The sequence below is a fragment of the Cherax quadricarinatus genome, chromosome 63 (genome assembly GCF_038502225.1).
Source record: "Cherax quadricarinatus isolate ZL_2023a chromosome 63, ASM3850222v1, whole genome shotgun sequence".
In the NCBI taxonomy this organism is placed as follows: Eukaryota; Metazoa; Arthropoda; class Malacostraca; order Decapoda; family Parastacidae; genus Cherax; species Cherax quadricarinatus.
In genome coordinates, this window is record NC_091354.1 from 3,710,650 (window position 1) to 3,732,127 (window position 21,478).

At 39.1% G+C, this 21,478-nt stretch overlaps 1 protein-coding gene across 1 annotated transcript; it reads right to left on the reverse strand.

Moving 5' to 3' along the window:
* Positions 1–377: 377 nt before the first annotated feature.
* Positions 378–20,579, reverse strand: LOC128698252 (uncharacterized). Its single transcript, XM_053790430.2, has 5 exons — positions 20,135–20,579; positions 19,028–19,282; positions 10,208–10,459; positions 10,046–10,083; positions 378–1,876 (listed from the first exon to the last, which is right to left on the reverse strand). The coding sequence occupies exons 3-5, from the start codon at positions 10,335–10,337 to the stop codon at positions 1,682–1,684; spliced, it is 363 nt and encodes a 120-aa protein (XP_053646405.2). The 5' UTR covers positions 10,338–10,459; positions 19,028–19,282; positions 20,135–20,579; the 3' UTR covers positions 378–1,681.
* Between the last annotated feature and the right edge of the window lie 899 nt (positions 20,580–21,478).

Genomic DNA, 21,478 nt, shown 5'->3' on the forward strand with positions numbered 1-21,478 from the left:
GTATAAAACATTAGAAGGTATAAAACATTAGAAGGTATAAAACATTAGAAGGTATAAAACATCAGAAGGCATAAAACATTAGAAGGTATAAAACATCAGAAGGCATAAAACATTAGAAGATATAAAACATCAGAAGGCATAAAACATTAGAAGATATAAAACATTAGAAGGCATAAAACATTAGAAGATATAAAACATCAGAAGGCATAAAACATTAGAAGATATAAAACATTAGAAGGCATAAAACATTAGAAGGTATAAAACATTAGAAGGTATAAAACATTAGAAGGTATAAAACATTAGAAGGTATAAAACATTAGAAGGTATAAAACATTAGAAGGTATAAAACATTAGAAGGTATAAAACATTAGAAGGTATAAAACATTAGAAGGTATAAAACATTAGAAGGTATAAAACATTAGAAGGTATAAAACACTGGGCAGTATAAAAGTTTAAAACAATATGGTTGGCAGTTTAAATGCAAGAGGCAGTTTCATACATTAAGCAGGACAGTACTACCTAGGGTGACAGTAGCCTCAGGCTGATAGTGCCCCAGTGCTACCCAGGCTGATAGTGCCCCAGTGCTACCCAACCTGATAGTGCCCCAGTGCTACCCAGGCTGATAGTGCCCCAGTGCTACCCAACCTGATAGTGCCCCAGTGCTACCCAGGCTGATAGTGCCCCAGTGCTACCCAGGCTGATAGTGCCCCAGTGCTACCCAACCTGATAGTGCCCCAGTGCTACCCAGGCTGATAGTGCCCCAGTGCTACCCAGGCTGATAGTGCCCCAGTGCTACCCAACCTGATAGTGCCCCAGTGCTACCCAGGCTGATAGTGCCCCAGTGCTACCCAGGCTGATAGTGCCCCAGTGCTACCCAGGCTGACAATAGCCCAAGCACTACCCAGGCTGATAGCCCAAGTGCTACCTAGGCTGACAGCAGCCCCCAGGTATAAACAGCCCAGGTGTGAGCACCTAGGTATGAACTGCACCTAGGTGTGAGCAGCACCCAGGTATCAACAGCCCAGGTATGAGCAGCACCCAGGTGTAGCACCTGGGTATGAGCAGCACCCAGGTATAAACAGCCCAGGTATGAGCAGCACCCAGGTGTAGCATGCTGGTATGAGCAGCACCCAGGTGTAGCATGCTGGTATGAGCAGCACCCAGGTGTAGCATGCTGGTATGAGCAGCACCCAGGTGTAGCATGCTGGTATGAGCAGCACCAAGGTGTAGCATGCTGGTATGAACAGCACCCAGGTGTAGCATGCTGGTATGAGCAGCACCCAGGTGTAGCATGCTGGTATGAGCAGCACCCAGGTGTAGCATGCTGGTATGAACAGCACCCAGGTGTAGCATGCTGGTATGAGCAGCACCCAGGTATGAGCAACACTCACACCTCTTATTAAACAAACATGTTCCCTAAATATAAATCTTATAAACACCAGTTTAATATAAAATAAATATTACAGAAGGTAAAGTACACAACAAGGAATACACGAAGAAATATTAACTTACTTCATGTTAGTTGTCCTGGTTTAACTAACTACTTGCCCAATATAAGTGTTATGAGGTTACTGCTGAAATCATCCAAGGGTTGAGAAGTTCAAATATCTTGCTGGGGTTGAGAAGTTCAAACATCTTGCTGGGGTTGAGAAGTTCAAACCTCTTGCTGGGGTTGAGAAGTTCAAACATCTTGCTGGGTTGAGAAGTTCAAACATCTTGCTGGGGTTGAAAAGTTCAAATATCTTGCTGGGGTTGAGAAGTTCAAACCTCTTGCTGGGGTTGAGAAGTTCAAACATCTTGCTGGGTTGAGAAGTTCAAACATCTTGCTGGGGTTGAGAAGTTCAAACATCTTGCTGGGGTTGTGAAGTTCAGATTTCTGGAATGATAAAATGCCCATTTCACTTGACTAATATGAAGCCTACCAAAAGGTAAATATTGGAAATACATAAGTAGCACAGATTGTCAATGACACCAATGAGAATATCACAGGAAAGTGCTAAACCCATGAGGCTCACACAGCACCTGGGAAATGAGAGGCAAGCTGGTTTGAGCTAAGGGCAGTTAGCTATAATTATCTGGATCAAGAGCCTCACACTAGAGAATTATTACAATGGGGGAGAGCTAAACCCATAAGATTATACAGCATGTGTGGGGGGGGGATGGAAGGTATTCAGAGTCAATTCAGGGAAATGGAGCACAGATCCAATTCCCTAGATCAAGAGCCCCTTACTAGCATCAAGGGGTGACACTAGAGGTGTGATGTTCCACCACAATAAACTAAAATGGTCAATAGTCCATCAATACGTATTCCTAACACTCTCACCATGACTTAATTCACCATCACTGCTATGGAGTGAAAGATAATCAGTGTTTCTTCTTTTCCAGGTCACTGTCTCAGTGGGAAACGGCTAATGCGTTAAAAAAAATGTAGTAAATAAAAAGAAAAAAAAAAAAAAAAAAAAAAAAAAAATTAGGGAATTTTAAATACAAAATATTGTATGAATTTTGAGAAAGGAGCAGCATTTTTTTAATGGATTTTTTAATAGCCTAATTAAAACCAAATAAAGGGACACCTCTTGAAATAATTTTTACAAGGAAAAAAAAGTTGCTTCAGACAATATATTTTGGATATTAAAATGCACTGTGGAAATAAGCTAATTACTCTAGTTAATTTATCAAGTTTAAAGTCTATCTACTACACAAGGGTTTAATTAAGTTTGCATGTAACCTGTTGACTATCTGTCAAGAATACTTGACAACCAGTATGGAGATTGAAATTCAACATTTATATATAACCCTCTTATTTATAAAGTCCTTTCTAAAAGTTTCCTTATACATTTAAAGGTATATTTTTTTAATTTAATGTAAAAATTATGTACCAAAAGAACCTTAGAAAACTTACCTAAACTTATTATAACAAGCACAATTTAATTTAGCAAGTTTACATTAATTTAATAAACAATGAAATATTTTTTTCCATTAGGTTCAGAATGATTTTTGCGAAACTATTGAATATACAAATTTTCGCTTGCCTTATTCGGCAAGAAGAGTAATGTTACTTAAGCCAAAATCGTAAGTTTTACCTATTCGGCACGACATACTTATGCACACATCTCTATGGGGAAGTGCGTAAGCCATGTGTGTCTTAATAAGATGAGGGTAAAATGCCGGGATCAAGGGGTTAGTAACCTCTTCTGTATACATTACTAAATTTAAAAAGAGAACTTTCGTTTTTCATTTTGGGGCACCACCCCGCCTCGGTGGGATATGACCGGTTTGTTGAGAGAATACACACACACACTGGCCGTCTCCCACCGAGGCAGGATGAACCAAAAAAGAAACTTTCATCATCATTCACAGTATCACTGTCTTCGCAGAGGCACACAGGTAAGACAATTCAGTTGTCACTCCAAACAGCAAATATCTCAAACCTCTTAAATTGTAGGCATTGTATTTTCACCTCTAGGACTCTAAGTCCAGCTAACCTTTTTCCCTGAATACCTCCCCAAAATATTACCCTGCAACTCAGTGTACACACGAAATATAGCATCGGTTTCCATTACTCCACTATAAGGCAGATGACAAATTTTGTACCTATATTAAAACATAATAGATGTGAATATATAACCAGGTAGTCTGAGCTGTCTGACATTTGTAGGTTTAGAGTTTCTTTTTCATTATAACTGATCATAATAAGCAGGTATTATTATTATTATAATCAAAAAGAAGCGCTAAGCCACAAGGGCTATACAGCATAAGCAGGTATTAAACTCCACCAAACACTTCATAAACAAGTACCATATCTGGACCATAATAACTCTGAGGTATCTGTCAAGTTTCACAAAGGGAAAAATTATCCCAATAGTAATAATCAAAATTCATTTCCTAAAAAGAGTTGCATAGGTGCATATCAAGTAGCAAGAATCAGAAATGATGATTCTCCACTAGGTAAGAAGAATAAGTACCCTCCTAAGAGTAGCCCAGTTAATAAGAAACCAGTCAGAGAAAAGAGAGACTGTCTTTTCTGCAATGTATACAATTCATGGAATGATAAAGTTGAAAGATTGGAGGAATTTGACAGATGTATCAGATGTTTAGGTAATCACAATGTAAAGGACTGTTATGCCAAATTAAACTTCTGTTATCAATGTCACAAAGGAAGACACCATATAGTCATGTGTAAAGGTCTATATGATAATGTTGATAATAATGATAATGTTGACAACCTTGACACAACAGTGGCTAATGTAAAAATTGCTGCTGTTAATAATGATGGTTTTGCTGAAGTAGCCTTACCTGTGTTACAGGTAAAAATTGATGATAAAAGGCATAAATAAAAAATTGTAAATGCATTATTGGACCAAGGATCCCAGCGTACTTTCATAAAACGTAAATGTCTTGATGGTATGAAAGTACAGATGGGAGATCCCACAACTTTAAAATTATCAGGTTTTCTCTCAGACAAAAGAGCTCAATTGTATGACACTGTTTATGTAACTGTCAGATTGTGCAATGAGAAAAAACGTGTTAATGCAGTAATTGTAAATAGACTTCCAGAGAAAATATCTACAGTAGGGCTTAGTAAAGCTACAGAAAGACTTTCACATAATGTAAATTTAGCACCTTCTGGTGTAAGTGTTGATTCTGTAGGCCCAATAAATATTTTGATAGGTAGTGACTATTATGCCTCCTTTGTAAAGGGTATGGTAAAGAAATGTGGTGTCACCCTTCTGAAGACTGCAGGGGGCCATGTAATGTATGGTAGGATTCCTCGTAATAATAATTCATGACTAGAGGAAACTACAAATACCATAACTGTGTGTCTTACTCATGAAGTCGTGCCCCAGTATAATTCTTCCATAGAGGATGGTGTTGAGCCAGTGCATAAATTGTGGGAATTAGACAGCACTGGAATAAATGTAAATGAAGAAAATCCAGACGATTCTTTTACTCAGGAGCAATACCTGAGAAATGTAAAATTTGAATCTGGACAATACTGGGTACGACTTCCGTGGAGACTGAACCATCCAGAATTGCCCACTAATTACAGAATGGCATATGGACAATTAAAGGCTCAGCTCCGCGAACTGAGTAAGACACCAGAATAGTTAACTGCCTATAATGATATAATTGCTGAGCAGTTAATTAATAAATTTATAGAAGAGGTACCTCCTGAGCAAGCCAAAATTTATGGTCACTATTTGCCACATCACGGAGTGAAGAAGGATTCTAAGACCACTCCTCTGAGAATTGTGTTTAATTGTAGTGCCAGGAGTAACAAAAATGTACCTAGTTTAAATGACTGATGACAGGTCCGTCGTTGACAGAAAAATTAGGAGATATCTTATTAAATTTCAGAGTGAAGCATTATGCCTTTACGGCTGACATAAGTATAGCTTTACTAAGAGTGGGTTTACAAGAGGCTGACCGGGACTGTACCCGCTTCTTATGGCCTGAGAATCCTAGTGACCCACTTAGCCCTCTGAAAACCTTTTCCTTTAGGAGCATATTATTTGGTGCTACATCCAGTCCATTCCTACTTCAAGCGACGATAAATGCACACCTTAAACGTATGGAAAGTCCATTGAGTAAAGTAATGAGCAAACAATTTTATGTGGACAATTTCCTGGGTGTGACGTCAACTGAAGAGGAACTGTTAATGACTTATGGAGAGGCTAATAAAATAATGCAAAGTGAAAATATGCCTCTGAGGGAATGGAATAGTAATTCGTCCAAATTAAAGGATAAAATAAGTAAAGATTATCCTGGAGATTAAGTGCCAAAATGTAGTAATGTATTGGGATTAACTTGGGATACTGAGAGAGATTTGTTAATGTTAAAACCTAATAATTACAGTATGCCCAATAAATTAACTAAGAGAGTTTAGCTTGCTGAAGTTTCCAAATGTTTTGATCCACTAAGTTTAGTGTCACCCCTTACTATAAGAGGGAAATTATTAATTCAGGAAGCATGGAAACTTAAATGTGCTTGGGATGAAATTCTACCTGAGGAATTCATTAACAGGTGGGATGAATTAATTGGTGATTATGAGAAAATTCCAATGTTGGAGTTCCCACGCCAGGTGGCCAATCCAAATGGGAAAAATGTACTCCACATTTTATGTGATGCTTCAAAATTGGCATATGGAGCAGTTGCTTACCTTCAATGTAATAGTGTTATTTCTCTTGTTATGTCTAAGGCTAAAGTGTCTCCAATTAAATCACGTACCTTACCTCAGTTGGAATTAACAGCCATTTATGTAGGTGTCAAATTAGCTAATTATATAAGAAATAAGTTAAAGGAGATAAATATTAGTGACACTGTAATTTGGTCTGATAATGAGGTATCCTTACAATGGATTCGTAATGGAAACAGTAAAATTGTGTACGTACAAAACAGAGTCACTGAAATTAATCAGATGCAAGAGAAGTATAATGGGTCAGCATATGTTAACATTTAATCATATACCTGGTGAGGAGAATCCAGCTGATTTCTTGTCTCGAGGTTTACCTTATGCTAAATTTGTAAATGCTGTATCATGGTTCAAAGGACCGAGTTGGTTGGTAAATAAAGCTAATTGGCCTGTACAAAAGGTGTATAGTGCTCCTGTTGAAATTACTGTGACCACCGCTCCAATAGTTTGTCCTCCCTCAGCCATTGATATAAATAGGTATTCTTCTTTACCCAAACTAATCAATGTAACTAAGTTGGTGTTTAAATTTCTAAACAAGATGAATATTTCATTTAAGTTTTCACATCCTCTTGAATATTGGCTAAAGAAGGTACAGGAGGAAATCTATGGAAATGAGATTAAATTGATGATGGAAGGAAAAATTATGAAAGGTTCCATAATAGAGAAATTGGGGCTGTATTTAGAGAACAATATAATTAGGTGCAGAGGTAGGTTACAAAATGCTGAATTGTGTGATTATGCTAAACACCCTATCTTACTGCCCAAAACTCATCATCTAACAAATTTAATTGTTCTAAATGCCCATAAAAATGTAATGCATGATGGGGTACAAGATACCTTAAATTGTATTAGGGAAACTTTCTGGATTCCACAAGGATGGCAGAGTGTAAAAAGGGTGATTAAATCTTGTGTAATATGTCGCCGTGTGGATGCCAGATCCTATATGTACCCAGGTCCTCCACCATTGTCAAATGAGAAATTTGAGTCGTTTAGCAACGAACTCTGGCCGGCCGCAGTGTGGAAAATACTGTATATATTTTCCGGAAATACGGTAATTTATAGGTAAATAGATGCCCTATATTGTATTTTTAAAAGAAGTATGTTATCGAAAATGGGAAACCTGCGGCTGGGGGAGTCAGTCGCCATTGTTAATTTGAATTGGATACAACGTTAGTGTAATGAGAAGGAATTTTCGTGCTCTAGAGGTTAAAATTGGGCTGACACCTTTCAAATAGGAGGCGAAATTGTTGGATGTGCATTCCTGCATAACTTGAGATATCAGGCGACTGGACAAGACAGCTCCAGGAACCTCAGATAAGTCTGTTATGTTATAACTCTGGCCAGTTATTTTCATGTATAGACAGTGAGGTTTTCTGAGTATGATACAAGTTAATCTCCAGTTAAATTGGTGAGTGATATTAAGATATTTTCCTTCTGTTATGTAAATGTGTGTATATACTATAATCCTTTTTAAATTTTAATATAGTCCACAAATTTATATATTTACCAGCATTCCTGGTGATGTATATTTCATTTAATTAATAGGTCCAGAGCAACTTGTGGATATATGACAGTGGTAGGTATCGAAGGGGGACATTTTTTGCGACCTAGGTGTCCCAAATTCCTACTTGTCTAACTGATAAATAATAATTATCTATGTTCATTTACTGTTATGTATATAATGATACATTCGGATAAATGTAATTTTCCACATCTCCTATTCACTGGTATCACTAGGCCTGGTGGCTAACGCTCTCGCTTCACACGGCGAGGGTCTGGGTTCAATTCCCAGCCAGAGTAGAAACATTGGACGTGTTTCTTTCCACCTGTTGTCTATGTTCCCCATCAGTAAAATGGGTACCTGGATGTTAGTCGACTGGTGTGGGTCGCATCCCGGGACACTGACCTAATTTGCCCGAAATGCAGAGCATAACAAGGGAGTTTCTATATAGTAGTATGTCATTGTTGTCAGCTAGGACTGTATACCTTGTACATGTACTTGTAGTAAATAAAGATATTATTATTATTATTACTAGCAGGCCAGGAAGATTATTAAAACAGCTGACCTGTGTTGGTAAGTTTCTGGCACCTACCTCTTTAGGCTCATCACTTCAGTTTGAATTACACCTGTTTTAATTGACACTTTAGCATTTATTATCTATATACTAGGGTGCCACTGTAGTATACACTATAACGCTATATATACACAATATCATCAGGGAGACTTTCTTTCCTCTGACAAAGAAAAGTTCTATTATTATTTTTTTGCACACGGCACACTAGGCCTATGATTCCCCTCTGGCAGTAAACTCTGCTAGGTACTGCACACTAATCCTCCTTTTTTGACTCGGTATGTAATATTTTCTGCCCAAGATTGGTTCCAAGCGCTAGAGGGATGTTTCGTATAGGATTGACGGCACAAATTAAAGTTCTAGCACGTAAGAGCGACCGTGAAAACACGGAGCACAACGAAGCACGCTGGACAGGCACTGACTTTTTTGGGTTATCCTAGGTTCTCTACACATATGCTGCTATGTATGATAATTCTATGTAACTGTATTTGTGTATACCTGAATAAACTTACTTATTACTTAATCTACTCCACAAAGGTCATGATTGGGTTTAAAGCCTATCTACTACACAAAGGTCATGATTGGGTTTAAAGCCTATCTACTACAATAAGGTAGTGATTGATTTACTAGGTTTAAAGCCTATCTACTACAATAAGGTAGTGATTGATTTACTAGGTTTAAAGCCTATCTACTACTTCACGAAGATCATGACTGATTTACTGAGTTGAATTATAATCAAAACAAAGCGCTAAACCCACGAGGGTACTGAGTTAAAGCTTATTTACTACACGGTCATTAAGGATGCATGTAACTTATGCACCACCTGTCAAGAATACTTTTAATACCTAAAGTATTAACCGAAGACCAGTAATATTAAACAGGTTTTTAGCTTTAACTCGTTGCAAAATTACTAAAAAGATCCTGAGGAAATTTTTAAAAATTATAATCATAACTAATCGCTAAACCTGCAAGGGTCATACATTATAACCATAAAGAATCGCTAAACCTACAAGGGTCGTATAGCCATTAGGATCTCAAAGGGTCATCCCCCCCAAAAAAAAATACATACATATTAGGCTTTTGGAAAATGAATAAGTTTAACTTGTATCAACTTATTAAAAAATGACAACTGCAAAAAAATTATACTACCAACTTTAAATCATAGTTTACTAAAATAATTAAAATCAGCAATTAAAAAGTGGCAACTGCAAAAAAATATACAATCACTTAAATCATAGTTCACTATAATAAACAAAAATCTGTAATTAAAAAAAAATGGCGACTGAAAAAAATATACTATCAACATTAAATCAGTTTACTAAAATAATAAACATTAAAATCAGAAACTACAAAAAACTTATATACCTTGACATTTAAATCTTAGTTTACTTGGATAATTCAACAGGACAACCATATTCACGTATCCATGGCAACAAAGTCCATATATAAAACGCTGGATAATAAATTAATGCTTCAGCGAATAATTTCAATTAAAATTTCCAGTAGTGACAAATGGTAAGGTCGTAAAAGTGGTAAAGTGACAAATGATAAGGTCGTATAAGTGGTAAAGTGACATATGTGGTAAAGTGGTAGACAAATGGTAAAGGGACAAGTAATAATTGAACACTTATAAGTGTAAATGACAAACGTTACCACTTACCATAAAGGCTAAAGGTCGTATAAGTGGTAAAGTGACATGTGGTAAAGTGGTAGACAAATGGTAAAGGGACAAGTAATAATTGAACACTTATAAGTGTAAGTGACAAACGTTACCACTTACCATAAAGGCTAAGTTACTGAACTCATCGTCTGCTTCAACTGGAATAAAAATAATTTCACAATTATTACTTCAGATATACATATAGTTTATATTACCATGTAAATTCATTAGTTATTATAAATAACCAGTAATTTAGGAGAAATAAAGGAAAACATTTCTTACCAGAGGAGCGCGCACCCTCACCCCCGCACCACCACCAGACTGTGATGTAGGGGTATCTGAGCGCTCTCATTGGCTGATCAACAGTGACGTCACGACTGCTAGGTCTTGGCGCTCGAGCCCGTGACGTCATAGGCTAAATCTAGGCTGTAATTGGCTGCTGCTTCCCGCCAACTTGAGTTTTGATTGAATGTGAAGAGAGCGGTGACATCCTGGTGATGGACTCTTGATCCAAGGATTTGGAGCTACCTTACCCTAATAAAACAAAATAAAATTATATTTATAATGTAGAAATATCCCAGAATAGCTGAAAAAAATATTTTGTATACTGGTGAATATCTCTCAATGTATATACAAAGAATATATACACATTGATAAATATATATATACATACACATTTCAAGTTTACATCAATCCCCATAGCATGTGGGGAATGGAATATATCCCCCATGGCATGTGGGGAATGGAATATATCCCATGGCATGTGGGGAATGGAATATATCCCATGGCATGTGGGGAATGGAATATATCCCATGGCATGTGGGGAATGGAATATATCCCCCATAACCCCTGGGGAATGGAATATATCCCCCATGGCCCCTGGGGAATGGAATACATACCCCATAGCCCCTGGGGATTGGAATTATCCCCCATAGCCCCTGGGGATTGGAATTATCCCTCATAGCCCCTGGGGATTGGAATTATCCCCCATAGCCCCTGGGGATTGGAATTATCCCCCATAGCCACTGAGGAGTGGAATATATCCCCCATAGCCCCTGGGGAATGGAATATATCCCCCAGAGAGCCTGGGGAATGGAATATATTCATGACTACTGTGAATGGTGGCTCAGATTCCTTGCATCAAGATCCTTCCACCGTGGCCATGGTCCAGAAAATTTAAAATAAACGACCAGTTAAGTGGCAGACAAGTTACAACCGACCATAATCAATCACTTGTAAGGGGTAAAATGACAAATTACAGCCTAACACTTACCACTTTGTGATAGTGACAAAGTTACAACCAACCACTTATAATTGGTAATGACAGAACTTTCCAATTATTAGTGGTACGTGTAAGTAAGTTTATTCAGGTATACACAAATACAGTTACATAGAATTATCATACATAGCATATGTGTAGAGAACCTAGGATAACCCAAAAAAGTTCAGATACATGTACACTTTATATTATTATGTAAAAGCATTGGTGTAAACGACCAGTACCTAAAGTCAGTTCCTGATCAGCCGGGCTGTGGCTCGTACGTTGGTTTGCGTGCAGCCAGCAGCAACAGCCTGGTTGATCAGGCTCTGATCCACCAGGAGGCCTGGTCACAGACCGGGCCGCGGGGGCGTTGACCCCCAGAACTCTCTCCAGGTAAACTCCAGGTCCAGGTAATTCAGGAGAAATGATAAAATTCTTGCCAGAGGAGTGCGCACTCTCCCGCGCTTATGACTGAAGCATTTTCGCGGGCTCCCGCACCACCAGTAGTCGCTGTGGTGATTGGCTGATCGACAGTGACGTATGTATGGGCAAGTGACGTCACGAATGCTGATTAGCTGCTGGATCTTGGAGCTCGAGCCCGTGACGTCATAAGTTAAATCGAGACTAATGGGCTCCAGCTAGCGTGGCCGTGACGAACTCTAGCTCAAGTCCCTTCACGTCACGGCCACGCTAGCTGGAGATTCGTCTGTAAAAACTTGCATTTGTGGTCACAGTGGTGCCTGTGCTAACCTTCCTATGGTGTAGAAATATACCTAGTTGGACGAATCTTATTGTGGCTAGCTGGTCTAGTGGCTAACGTGACGGGCTGGAGTTTTGAGACTATGATCGCGGGTTCAATCCCGGCCGGGGTATGGTTTGTTTGCAATCGTGTCATTACGATTTCGTGAGTAATGTTAGGGATTGGATGAGTAGGATTGTGAGGCTAGTGGGAGGGGGGCATACCGGTGTTGAGAGCGCTCGTTTTGGATGTGGGAGGGGTGCCAGAGTACACAATGTGCATTGGCATATTTAATGGTAGATTTCGTGTACGTGTCGTGGGGTATGCGTGGGAATGGGGATTGTGTGGCGAGGAAATGGGTGTCAGCATAGTTGCTGATCCCTGTATCCCCTGTATTATATAGCATAGCATATTAGTATCCTCCATGTGCTTTAGACACGAGATCCCTCGTAGGCCTTTGGCTTGGTGTGACGTCATGGGCATACACATGGGCAGTGATCCCTTTGTCCCGCCCTCACTCAGCGGCAGACCATACAGGCGTAAACAGGCTAGGTAACTGTGGCTCCATCTCCCATCTCAGTCTGACAATATATCTACCATCCTACAAGTGTGTCTACTTTCAACCTGTGATATCTCCATTCAAGAACCCTTACGATAAATGGTGACAGCGGAGGGCCTGTAATTCTGACGATTACAGCGATTTCTGGAGATAAAGTTGTCGACCAGCAAGACGGCCATTTCGTGTTACCAGTAGGCCTACCGAGGTTCACCCCATCCAGCTACCTCAAGCCAGCTACTCTACCAGCTTCTACATTATTCACTGGTCAGTCTCTTTGTATTAGTGTTTCCTGCTTTTTTGCATTACTCCCGAGGGGTTGACCCGAGTTTGCAAAATAAGCCAGCTTCCAGTCTGTGGTGGGGGAGTCAGAACACCCGAGTCCAGTCCAGCCTAGCCTACTCCATCCAATTATTTTGCCTGCCAAGCCAGCTTCCACCCCTGCTGTGCTCATCGTGTGAAGTTATCAAGCTATTCTGTGTGAAGGGTTAAGATAAGCCAGCTAGCAACTAACCCAGGTGTCTTACCCCAGTACTCAGGCAAGCCACGTGAGTAGCCTCATCGCTTGTGATTCAAGCTCCAAGCATTCTGAGTGCTCCTTCTCATCCTTGTGGTGTTGTAGTATTTCGTGGGTTTCTCCTAAGCCAGCCGGCTTAGAATTATCTTCGCGGCAGTGTGGGTTTTCTCAGTGAGGCTTACGACGTTCAACCCATAAGCCCAGCCACTCACGATCACGTGTGTCGCATCATTGCCGGTCTCAGACGCCTCGCTCAGCCATTACCCACAAACCCAACTACAGTCGGCCATTACAACTCACCTACCTCATCAGTGTTTTGGTGCATTGCTAAGGGTTGTAGCACCATATTTTAAGGACCACATAGGGGGTCAAGAGCTAGAGAGTGGCGCGCCATCTTTAAAAGCCTCCTGTGTGTTGTCTCTCGCCGATTTAAGCGCAATTCTACGATCATCTGTGCAGAGGACAGCAGCAAGACGATATAAACAATCCATCAATCTCATTTTTTCAAGTGTTACAGCTATAATATTTTTTTTTAGAGACATTTGCGAGTGTTGAGACATTTCTTTTGTGTTCCCAGTGAATTTTTCTCTTAGTGACATTCAGTGACTCTTGATCAGACTCAGTGTTTATCATGTACTGATTCTATTAATTTCTTTTAATCTCCTTAATTCAGTGTTAATTTTCGTGTATTATTTTATATCTGTTGTGTTGTGTTTCTTTTTATACACACTTGAAGTAAGTACTTAGTGTTTCCTTTGTTGTGTGTGCAACATATGAGCAGTATAGAACTTGTGTTTAAACTTCAGAATTCCAGTGTATTAACTCAGTAACTTTTTCACCTCATATTCTGCATCACAACTCAGTGTTGTCTGTTATTTTTTTCTTCCCAGCATTTGTGTAATTTTATTATTTTTGTTCCCTGTGTGTTGAACATTCTTGTGTTCATATTCCTTTATTCAGCCAGTGTTTAATTTGTCTTATTTCCACAGACAATAGTGCCATTTTTAATGCCCCAGCAAGAACTCATGTTTACAAAAATTTTTAACACATCAAGTTTCATTGCAAGAAAATTCTAGTACTGAGTTTATGTTGATGTGTTGTGTTCTGCATCACTGTAAGTGTTGTGTTCCTTTTGTTGTGTGTTTTAGCACCTATTATTTTTTTTCATATTTTATTGAACAAATTCACTCTTAGTGCAATTTTTAAGTTCTCCTTTTAAAGTAAATTGTTCTTTTGCTTGTTAAGTGTTGTTTAAGTGCAGTTAAGAGTTAAAGTGTTCATTCCTTGATATATTTCTTTTCTTGTGTGTTATAATTTTAATTATTGCACACAGACTCATTTTGCAATAATTCTTGTGCAAATATTGTGTTGCTATTAAAGTTTTTCTTGCAGAAAATTTTATGCAGTGTTGTGCAATACAGTTTATTACAGTGCAGTTTCTTATGTTCTGTTCTGTGCATAGTATTTTATTCTGTCTGTCATTTTATTTTTTTAATTTCAGTGAATTGTGTGTTTGTTTTAATTTCTGCACAAGTTTATTGAGTCCATTTTATTATTTTATTGTGTATTTTCCTTGTTGCATTGAAAGTAAAGACAACTCACTGTGCCATTTATTCAATTTAAAGTAAAAGTTGAGCATATTAGATTTGAGCAAAGTACAAGTTCTCTTGATTTTCAGTGTTTGTTAAGTTGCATATTATTCTTGTGTGAGTTCTTTGCTTACTGTGTAACTTGTCAATTTTTAATTACTTATGCAGAATAGTTAAGCATTTTTTTTTCCATTTAAGCTTACTGTGTCATTCTCTCCATTTTTCTTGACTTATGCCCTTCAGTATTTTCACTGAGAAGATGTCCCAGTCACTTTTGAACGTTCACTTAGTGTATCATTCCAGTCAAAGTCAATATGAATCAGTCCACAGTACCAACATTCCCTTACTGACTGAAAGACAATACCTAGCCCTTGAGCAATGTGTTTGTTCTCACAGCTTGTATCTGAGATTTGTTAAAGTGCTGCGAAATGTGAAGTTCAGATTAAGTTCCTATAGATCCGTGAATTACTTATTAACGTAGCCGAGCGGTCAGGCACTAGTAATTCTGTCATTCCCGTCTGTGTTCCACCTATACCTTCAGACTTGCAGGATAGTGTTCCGTTGCCTCAAGTGTCCGAGGACACTCAGACTGCCTTGAGTGCACAGCCTATCCCTGCAATGACTGCTAGTTCGAGTAGTAGTTTCTCCACAGGGGATGCCTTGTCAGAAAACGATTACTTGCAACTAGTAATGCCATCTCTTGTTGATGTGACATGCTGTCTGCAGAAAGACGTCTCTGTTACAGCTAGTGTTCTCACTAGAGTGTCTGTTGTTGTTCCTAATGTTCCAGATGGTGATCCCATCCTAGTTGACAGTAATCAGTGCATTGTAAGAAGTTATTTCTCGAGTAACTTTCACATGTTAACGTTTGTAAGTGTAGTTTCTTTATAGCTGATACCTCGTGTCACTGTGTGCGACTCAGATTGAATATCAGCATTGTTCACCGTGTTCATTTCTTTTCTCCTGTGCTTGCAGTTGAGATAGTAGATTCGTTCTCCCTTGCTCATATTGCGTGTTATAGCGTTAATTTTTCAACCGGGGGGAGTCATCCACTCCACCGAGTTTGTTCTTTCCTCCAGTAAGGAAGAACTGTTACCTTTATTCCAGAACAAACAGCCTACTGGAAGGTTAGCCAGATGGACCTTGACTATCCAAGAGTTCAATCCCACTTTTGAAAATTTACCTGGCAAGTCAAATGTAGTCGCAGATGCTTTATCGCGACACGTTAGTGTAGTTACTGCAGATCCTCCATTTGCTGTCGAGGATGTCAAAAATGCCCAAAGAATAGATCCCATGTGGTCTGGTGTGATTCGATTCCTTCTCCAGGAAGATCCCATTCTTACTGTAAAGCCACCAGCACCCATTAGTGACTTTGTAATGAGTCAGGAATTACTGTATCGAACAGCCGAGTTGGGTACTCCAAGCAGAAGAGTTTACCAGTTAGTAATTCCACAGTCACTAGTGAACGTAGCTCTACAGCTAGTTCATGATGCACCAGGTGTTGCACACCCTGGTATGGATCGTTCTGTGAAACAAGCCAGAATGAAATACTTTTGGCCACGTATGGCAACTGACATTTCCGAGTATGTTAAGAAATGTAGTGTCTGTATGCAGCATAAAGGAAATGTCAATGGTCCTAACCCAATCCAAGTGTACCCAACCACTAGCGAACCGTGGGAAAGAGTTGCCCTTGATTTGTTAACTAATTTTAAATGTTCCCTCCAAGGCAACAAACATCTGTGTGTTATGGTAGACCATTTCACCAGATATTGTGAGCTAGTTCCTATTGCAGATAAGACTGCAGAGACAGTAGCTAGAGCGTTTAAAGAACGCATTATCTGCAGGCATACCACCCCAAAGTCCTTAGTAACAGATAATGGAGGTGAATTCTGTAATGAGATTCTTGAAAATTTGTGTACTTTATACAAGATCTCTAAATCCACCATTGTTCCTCATCATCCTGCCAGCAATGGGTTAGCTGAACGAACCAATAAGAAAGTACTTGATGTTCTGAGAGCCACTATCAATCCCAATAGTGAAACTTGGGATGAAGTTATACCAGATGTCCAGTGTGCCATAAATTCTGCTTACAATGCTTCCATAGGTGATACTCCACATTATGCATTGTATGGTGTAGACAAGCGTTTACCCTATGAGTTGTTATATTCCACTCCGAAACCTAATTACAACCCTGATGATTTCGTAGCAACTCGTACCAGCTTAGCTCAAAGTGTTTTTAGAAGAATCCGTGAAACACTTCATAAAGCAACAGCAGAATTTACTAGAGTAACTAATAGCCGTGCTAAGCCATCCAAAATCAAAGTAGGTTCGAGAGTCATGCTGATTAACTTTAACAAAACGTCTGCAATGCCAAAGCTTGATCAAAAGTTTGTCGGACCTTATCGAGTTGTAGAACATATCTCTGGAAATAAGTATAAGGTTAGAGAAGTTAGTACTGGCAAATACAAAGAATCGCATTTAGATCATATGAAATTAGTATGCGATGTTGAGGATATTGCTACCCAGACTAATGAGACAGACTCTGACAATCCTCCTGATCCTGTACTCTCTACCTCAGATACTCAACCTGAATGTCGTTACTCCTTGCGTACCCGACAAGTAATGAGAAACCCGCAAGTATCTTTTGTAGATATTCCTTCAGATCTCTCTCAGGGTACTGGCAGCTACTTTTTAAAGGACGGTTTGCAGGAACAGGGAAATATATGGATCGCGGTGGGAGGGAGCCTTCCCAGTAGGTTATCGTAGTTTAACTATTGGGATCTTACTCGCTTTATAGTGGGGGGGGGGGGGGGTTTTAATGGCTGGGGCAAGGATTGAGAATGTCATCCGGGGTTTCAATGGTCTCGCCGTCGGGAGTGTGTGTGTGTGTGTGTCTGTCTGTGTGTGTGTCTGTGTGTGTGTGCGTGTGGTGTGGGTGTATGGCTTAGATGCAAACGAGGGAAGGTTCAGTGTGGTTAGTAATTGTTAGTAGGTACGTGTGATGCTAGCTGGATTAAGTGTGTGATCCAGTTTGATAGTGGGGAATTTAGGTTTATATTTTTGCATGCGTGTCCCATGGGATGATGACTGTATTACCCTCTGTGTATATAACTCCTTGCTATGCTTGGTCACTTACCATCACACCTATGTCAGAGGGTTGAGGTATATATTATTGTTTAGAGGTATTGTACGCATGTATGCAGTAAGAATGCTTGAGTGTGGTTTGTTGTGATTGAGATACTGTTACGATGTGACAGGCTGGGAGACTGAGTGACAGGGAAATGTATACTGCCGAGAGACAGTGGTGGTTGCCTAAGTGAGGGGGAAAAGGGGGGGGGGGGTGTAATAGAATGTTTTGTTCTAGGAGACAGCATTGAACGTTGCCCTATTAAGGGCTCATCTCTGATTGGAGGTTAATGAGATAGGATTATATACACATACGGATTACGGGGTTATTTTTCAAACTGTTCATACTGTGTACCTTGTGTGTGGTGAGAGGAGGCATATATCAACTTATTGTTTAATGTCACTTTGTTTTATGTACAAATTTATATATGTTTGGTTTTGTTTCATTTAAAGTTTATATTAATTTAGGTCACAACCCTGGTACTGTTTTTGTTAAGTCCTATGTTCTTGATGCAAGTTTTTCATGTATGGTTTACAGTTACATATACAGAGTTTATACATGCAAGCTTTGTAGCATTTTTTGTTACGTATGTTCAGGTGTGGGTAGTAAATCGTTTAGTTATAAGGATGGTGTATTTCTTATATATAGCTTCACGTTTAGTGATTTTAGTCCATCATGTATGATTACAAGTATATTAGGTGGCCCGGTGGCTAAAGCTCCCGCTTCACACACGGAGGGCCCGGGTTCGAATCCCGGCGGGTGGAAACATTCCGACACGTTTCCTTACACCTGTTGTCCTGTTCACCTAGCAGCAAATAGGTACCTGGGTGTTAGTCGACTGGTGTGGGTCGCATCCTGGGGGACAAGATTAAGGACCCCAATGGAAATAAGTTAGACAGTCCTCGATGACGCACTGACTTTCTTGGGTTATCCTGGGTGGCTAACCCTCCGGGGTTAAAAATCCGAACGAAATCTTATCTTATACTGTGTGCTCTAAATAAAACATACAAACTTAGAAGAATAGCTACGGAATGTTTAGGTACATAAAATGCTAATATTACAATGTAAAGTAAGAGGCCAAAGCATTAGTTTATATATAAAAACTTTTGTATATACAGTTTTCATACAAGATATGAATACAAATGCCAGGTTTGGCTAGTAGCAATTTTATTATGTATGTTCAGGGGTAGGTTGTCATCCGTTAGTTATAAGGATGTTTTCTTATAAATGGTTTCATGTATTGTGATTACGTCAATGTGTGATATGTATGTATACTGTATGCTTTAAATAAAATATAAACAAAAAAAACTGACTTAGGAGCCTCTGAGCGCTCTGACTGGCTCAAAAACGGTGACGAGTAGATGAACAAGTGACGTCACGACTGCTGATTGGCTGCTGGGTCTTGGTGCTCGAGCCCGTGACGTCATAGGTTAAATCTAGGCTGTAATTGGCTTCTGCTTCCCGCCAACTTTGTAATTTGCGTTTTGAGTGGCTGTGGCCAGAGGGGTTACATGCATACCCCTGGCTGGTGATGGGCTCTTGATCCAAAGACTTGGAGCAATCTCCCCCTAATAAAAACAATATTAATGTTGAAATAGCCTAGAATAATAGAGAAAATATTTTATAAATAATGGATGCATATCTCTTAATGTATATACACATTTTAATCAAAAGGAAGCGCTAAACCTTATGTATATGCAAAATATATACGTATATATATATATATATATATATATATATATATAATATATACACTGAGAATACATATAATTTCGTTTACATTAATTCCCATAGACCCATGGTTAATATTAAATTATTCCTGACCGGTGGTGAACAAGTTGCATACAATCTTGACCCTCGTGTGGTTGATAGGCTTGAAGCTTTATCCATGTAAGGCTGCATAGCCCGTACTGGTTTAGCGCTTCCTAACATTAAAAAAACTGGCGCCATTTAATCGGCGCACATTACTGCGCCACTATAACAACTGTTACAGGGGCGTTACTCTAAACGACCACTTAAGTGATAGTGACAGTTTACCACTTGGTAGTGACACAAGTTAAACTTTCCACTTGTAAGTGGTAAAGTGACAAGCTACAACTGACAGCTCACAAGTGGTGGTGACAATTTACACTAAACGAACACTTGCTAGTGATGTTTCAACAGATTACTAGCACTTATAAATAGTAGTGACAAATGCAAGTGACATAATAAATGACTACATAATATAAAGTTACCACTTACTATAAGGTTGACAACAGTTGATGCTGAACTGTTCCAACAACAAACTTAAATAGAACAAAATTCAATAATTTCATAGAATTATTACTTTAGAAATATATATAATGTTTATATTACCATGTAAAAGCATTAGTTAGAGTAAATAACCAGTAATTTAGGCGATATAAGGGAAAAATGCTTACCAGAGGGACGCACACGCCAACGTCATCGGCGCATGACTGAGGCGCCAATTTACGTGGATTTATGCACCACCACCAGACGATGACGTAGGAGCCTCTGAGCACTCTCATTGGTTGATCAACCCTGACGTATGCATCCTCAACAGTGACGTCACGACTCTTGATTGGCTGCTAGGTCTTGGCTGTCGAGTCTGTGACGTCATAGCTTAAATTAAAGGCTTTAATTGGCTGCTGCTTCCCGCCAACTTTACAATTCTCGCTTTGTTTGGCTGTGGCTCTTGATCCAAGGATTCAGAGCAACATTTCCCTAATAAAAAAACGAATGTATACACTCGTAGTGTGCTTTAATCTCTAATTTGAGTTATAAGGAATTCTCCCTCTTAATTTAGAGGCGACTTCCAACCCTAATGACCGTTGTGCAGGCGCTAGGCTTCAAACCTAACTGAATTTGAATTATCCATCGATTTATTGACAAACTTCATAATTTTTTTTAAGAAATTATTATATTTCCAAGCTAAGAACATGGTGGATGATCCCTACGGGTTTAGTGCCTATCCATGAAATAATAATAATAATAATAATAATAATAATAATAATAATAATAATAATAATAATAATATAAGGTTAAAAGTAACATCTAAAAACAATGTTTTTTTTTCTTGCTTAAGGAGGAAATTTTTTTTGAACATTTCTTGATTCTAAAATGTTTGAACATTTTTGTCTGAAGAGAAAATGTTCTCTGTAGCATTTATGTTGTAGATAATTCAAGTAAAAATAGTTTTGATGCTGTTTTTGCTGCCTCTATTGTGGCTGTTGTTGTTATTGCTGTTAAGGTTGCTGTTGCTATTGCTGATGTGACTGCTGTTGCTATTGCTGCTGTGGCTGCTGTTGTTATTGCTGCTGTGGTTGTTGTTGTTATTGCTGCTGTGGTTGTTGCTATTGCTTCTGTGGTTGTTGTTGTTATTGCTTCTGTGGCTGCTGTTGCTATTGCTGCTGTGGCTGCTGTTGCTATTGCTGCTGTGGCTGCTGTTGCTATTGCTGCTGTGGCTGCTGTTGCTATTGCTTCTGTGGCTGCTGTTGCTATTGCTGCTGTGGCTGCTGTTGCTATTGCTTCTGTGGCTGCTGTTGCTATTGCTGCTGTGGCTGCTGTTGCTATTGCTTCTGTGGCTGCTGTTGCTATTGCTGCTGTGGCTGCTGTTGCTATTGCTGCTGTGGTTGTTGCTATTGCTGCTGTGGTTGTTGTTGTTATTGCTTCTGTGGCTGCTGTTGCTATTGCTGCTGTGGCTGCTGTTGTTATTGCTGCTGTGGTTGTTGCTATTGCTTCTGTGGTTGTTGTTGTTATTGCTT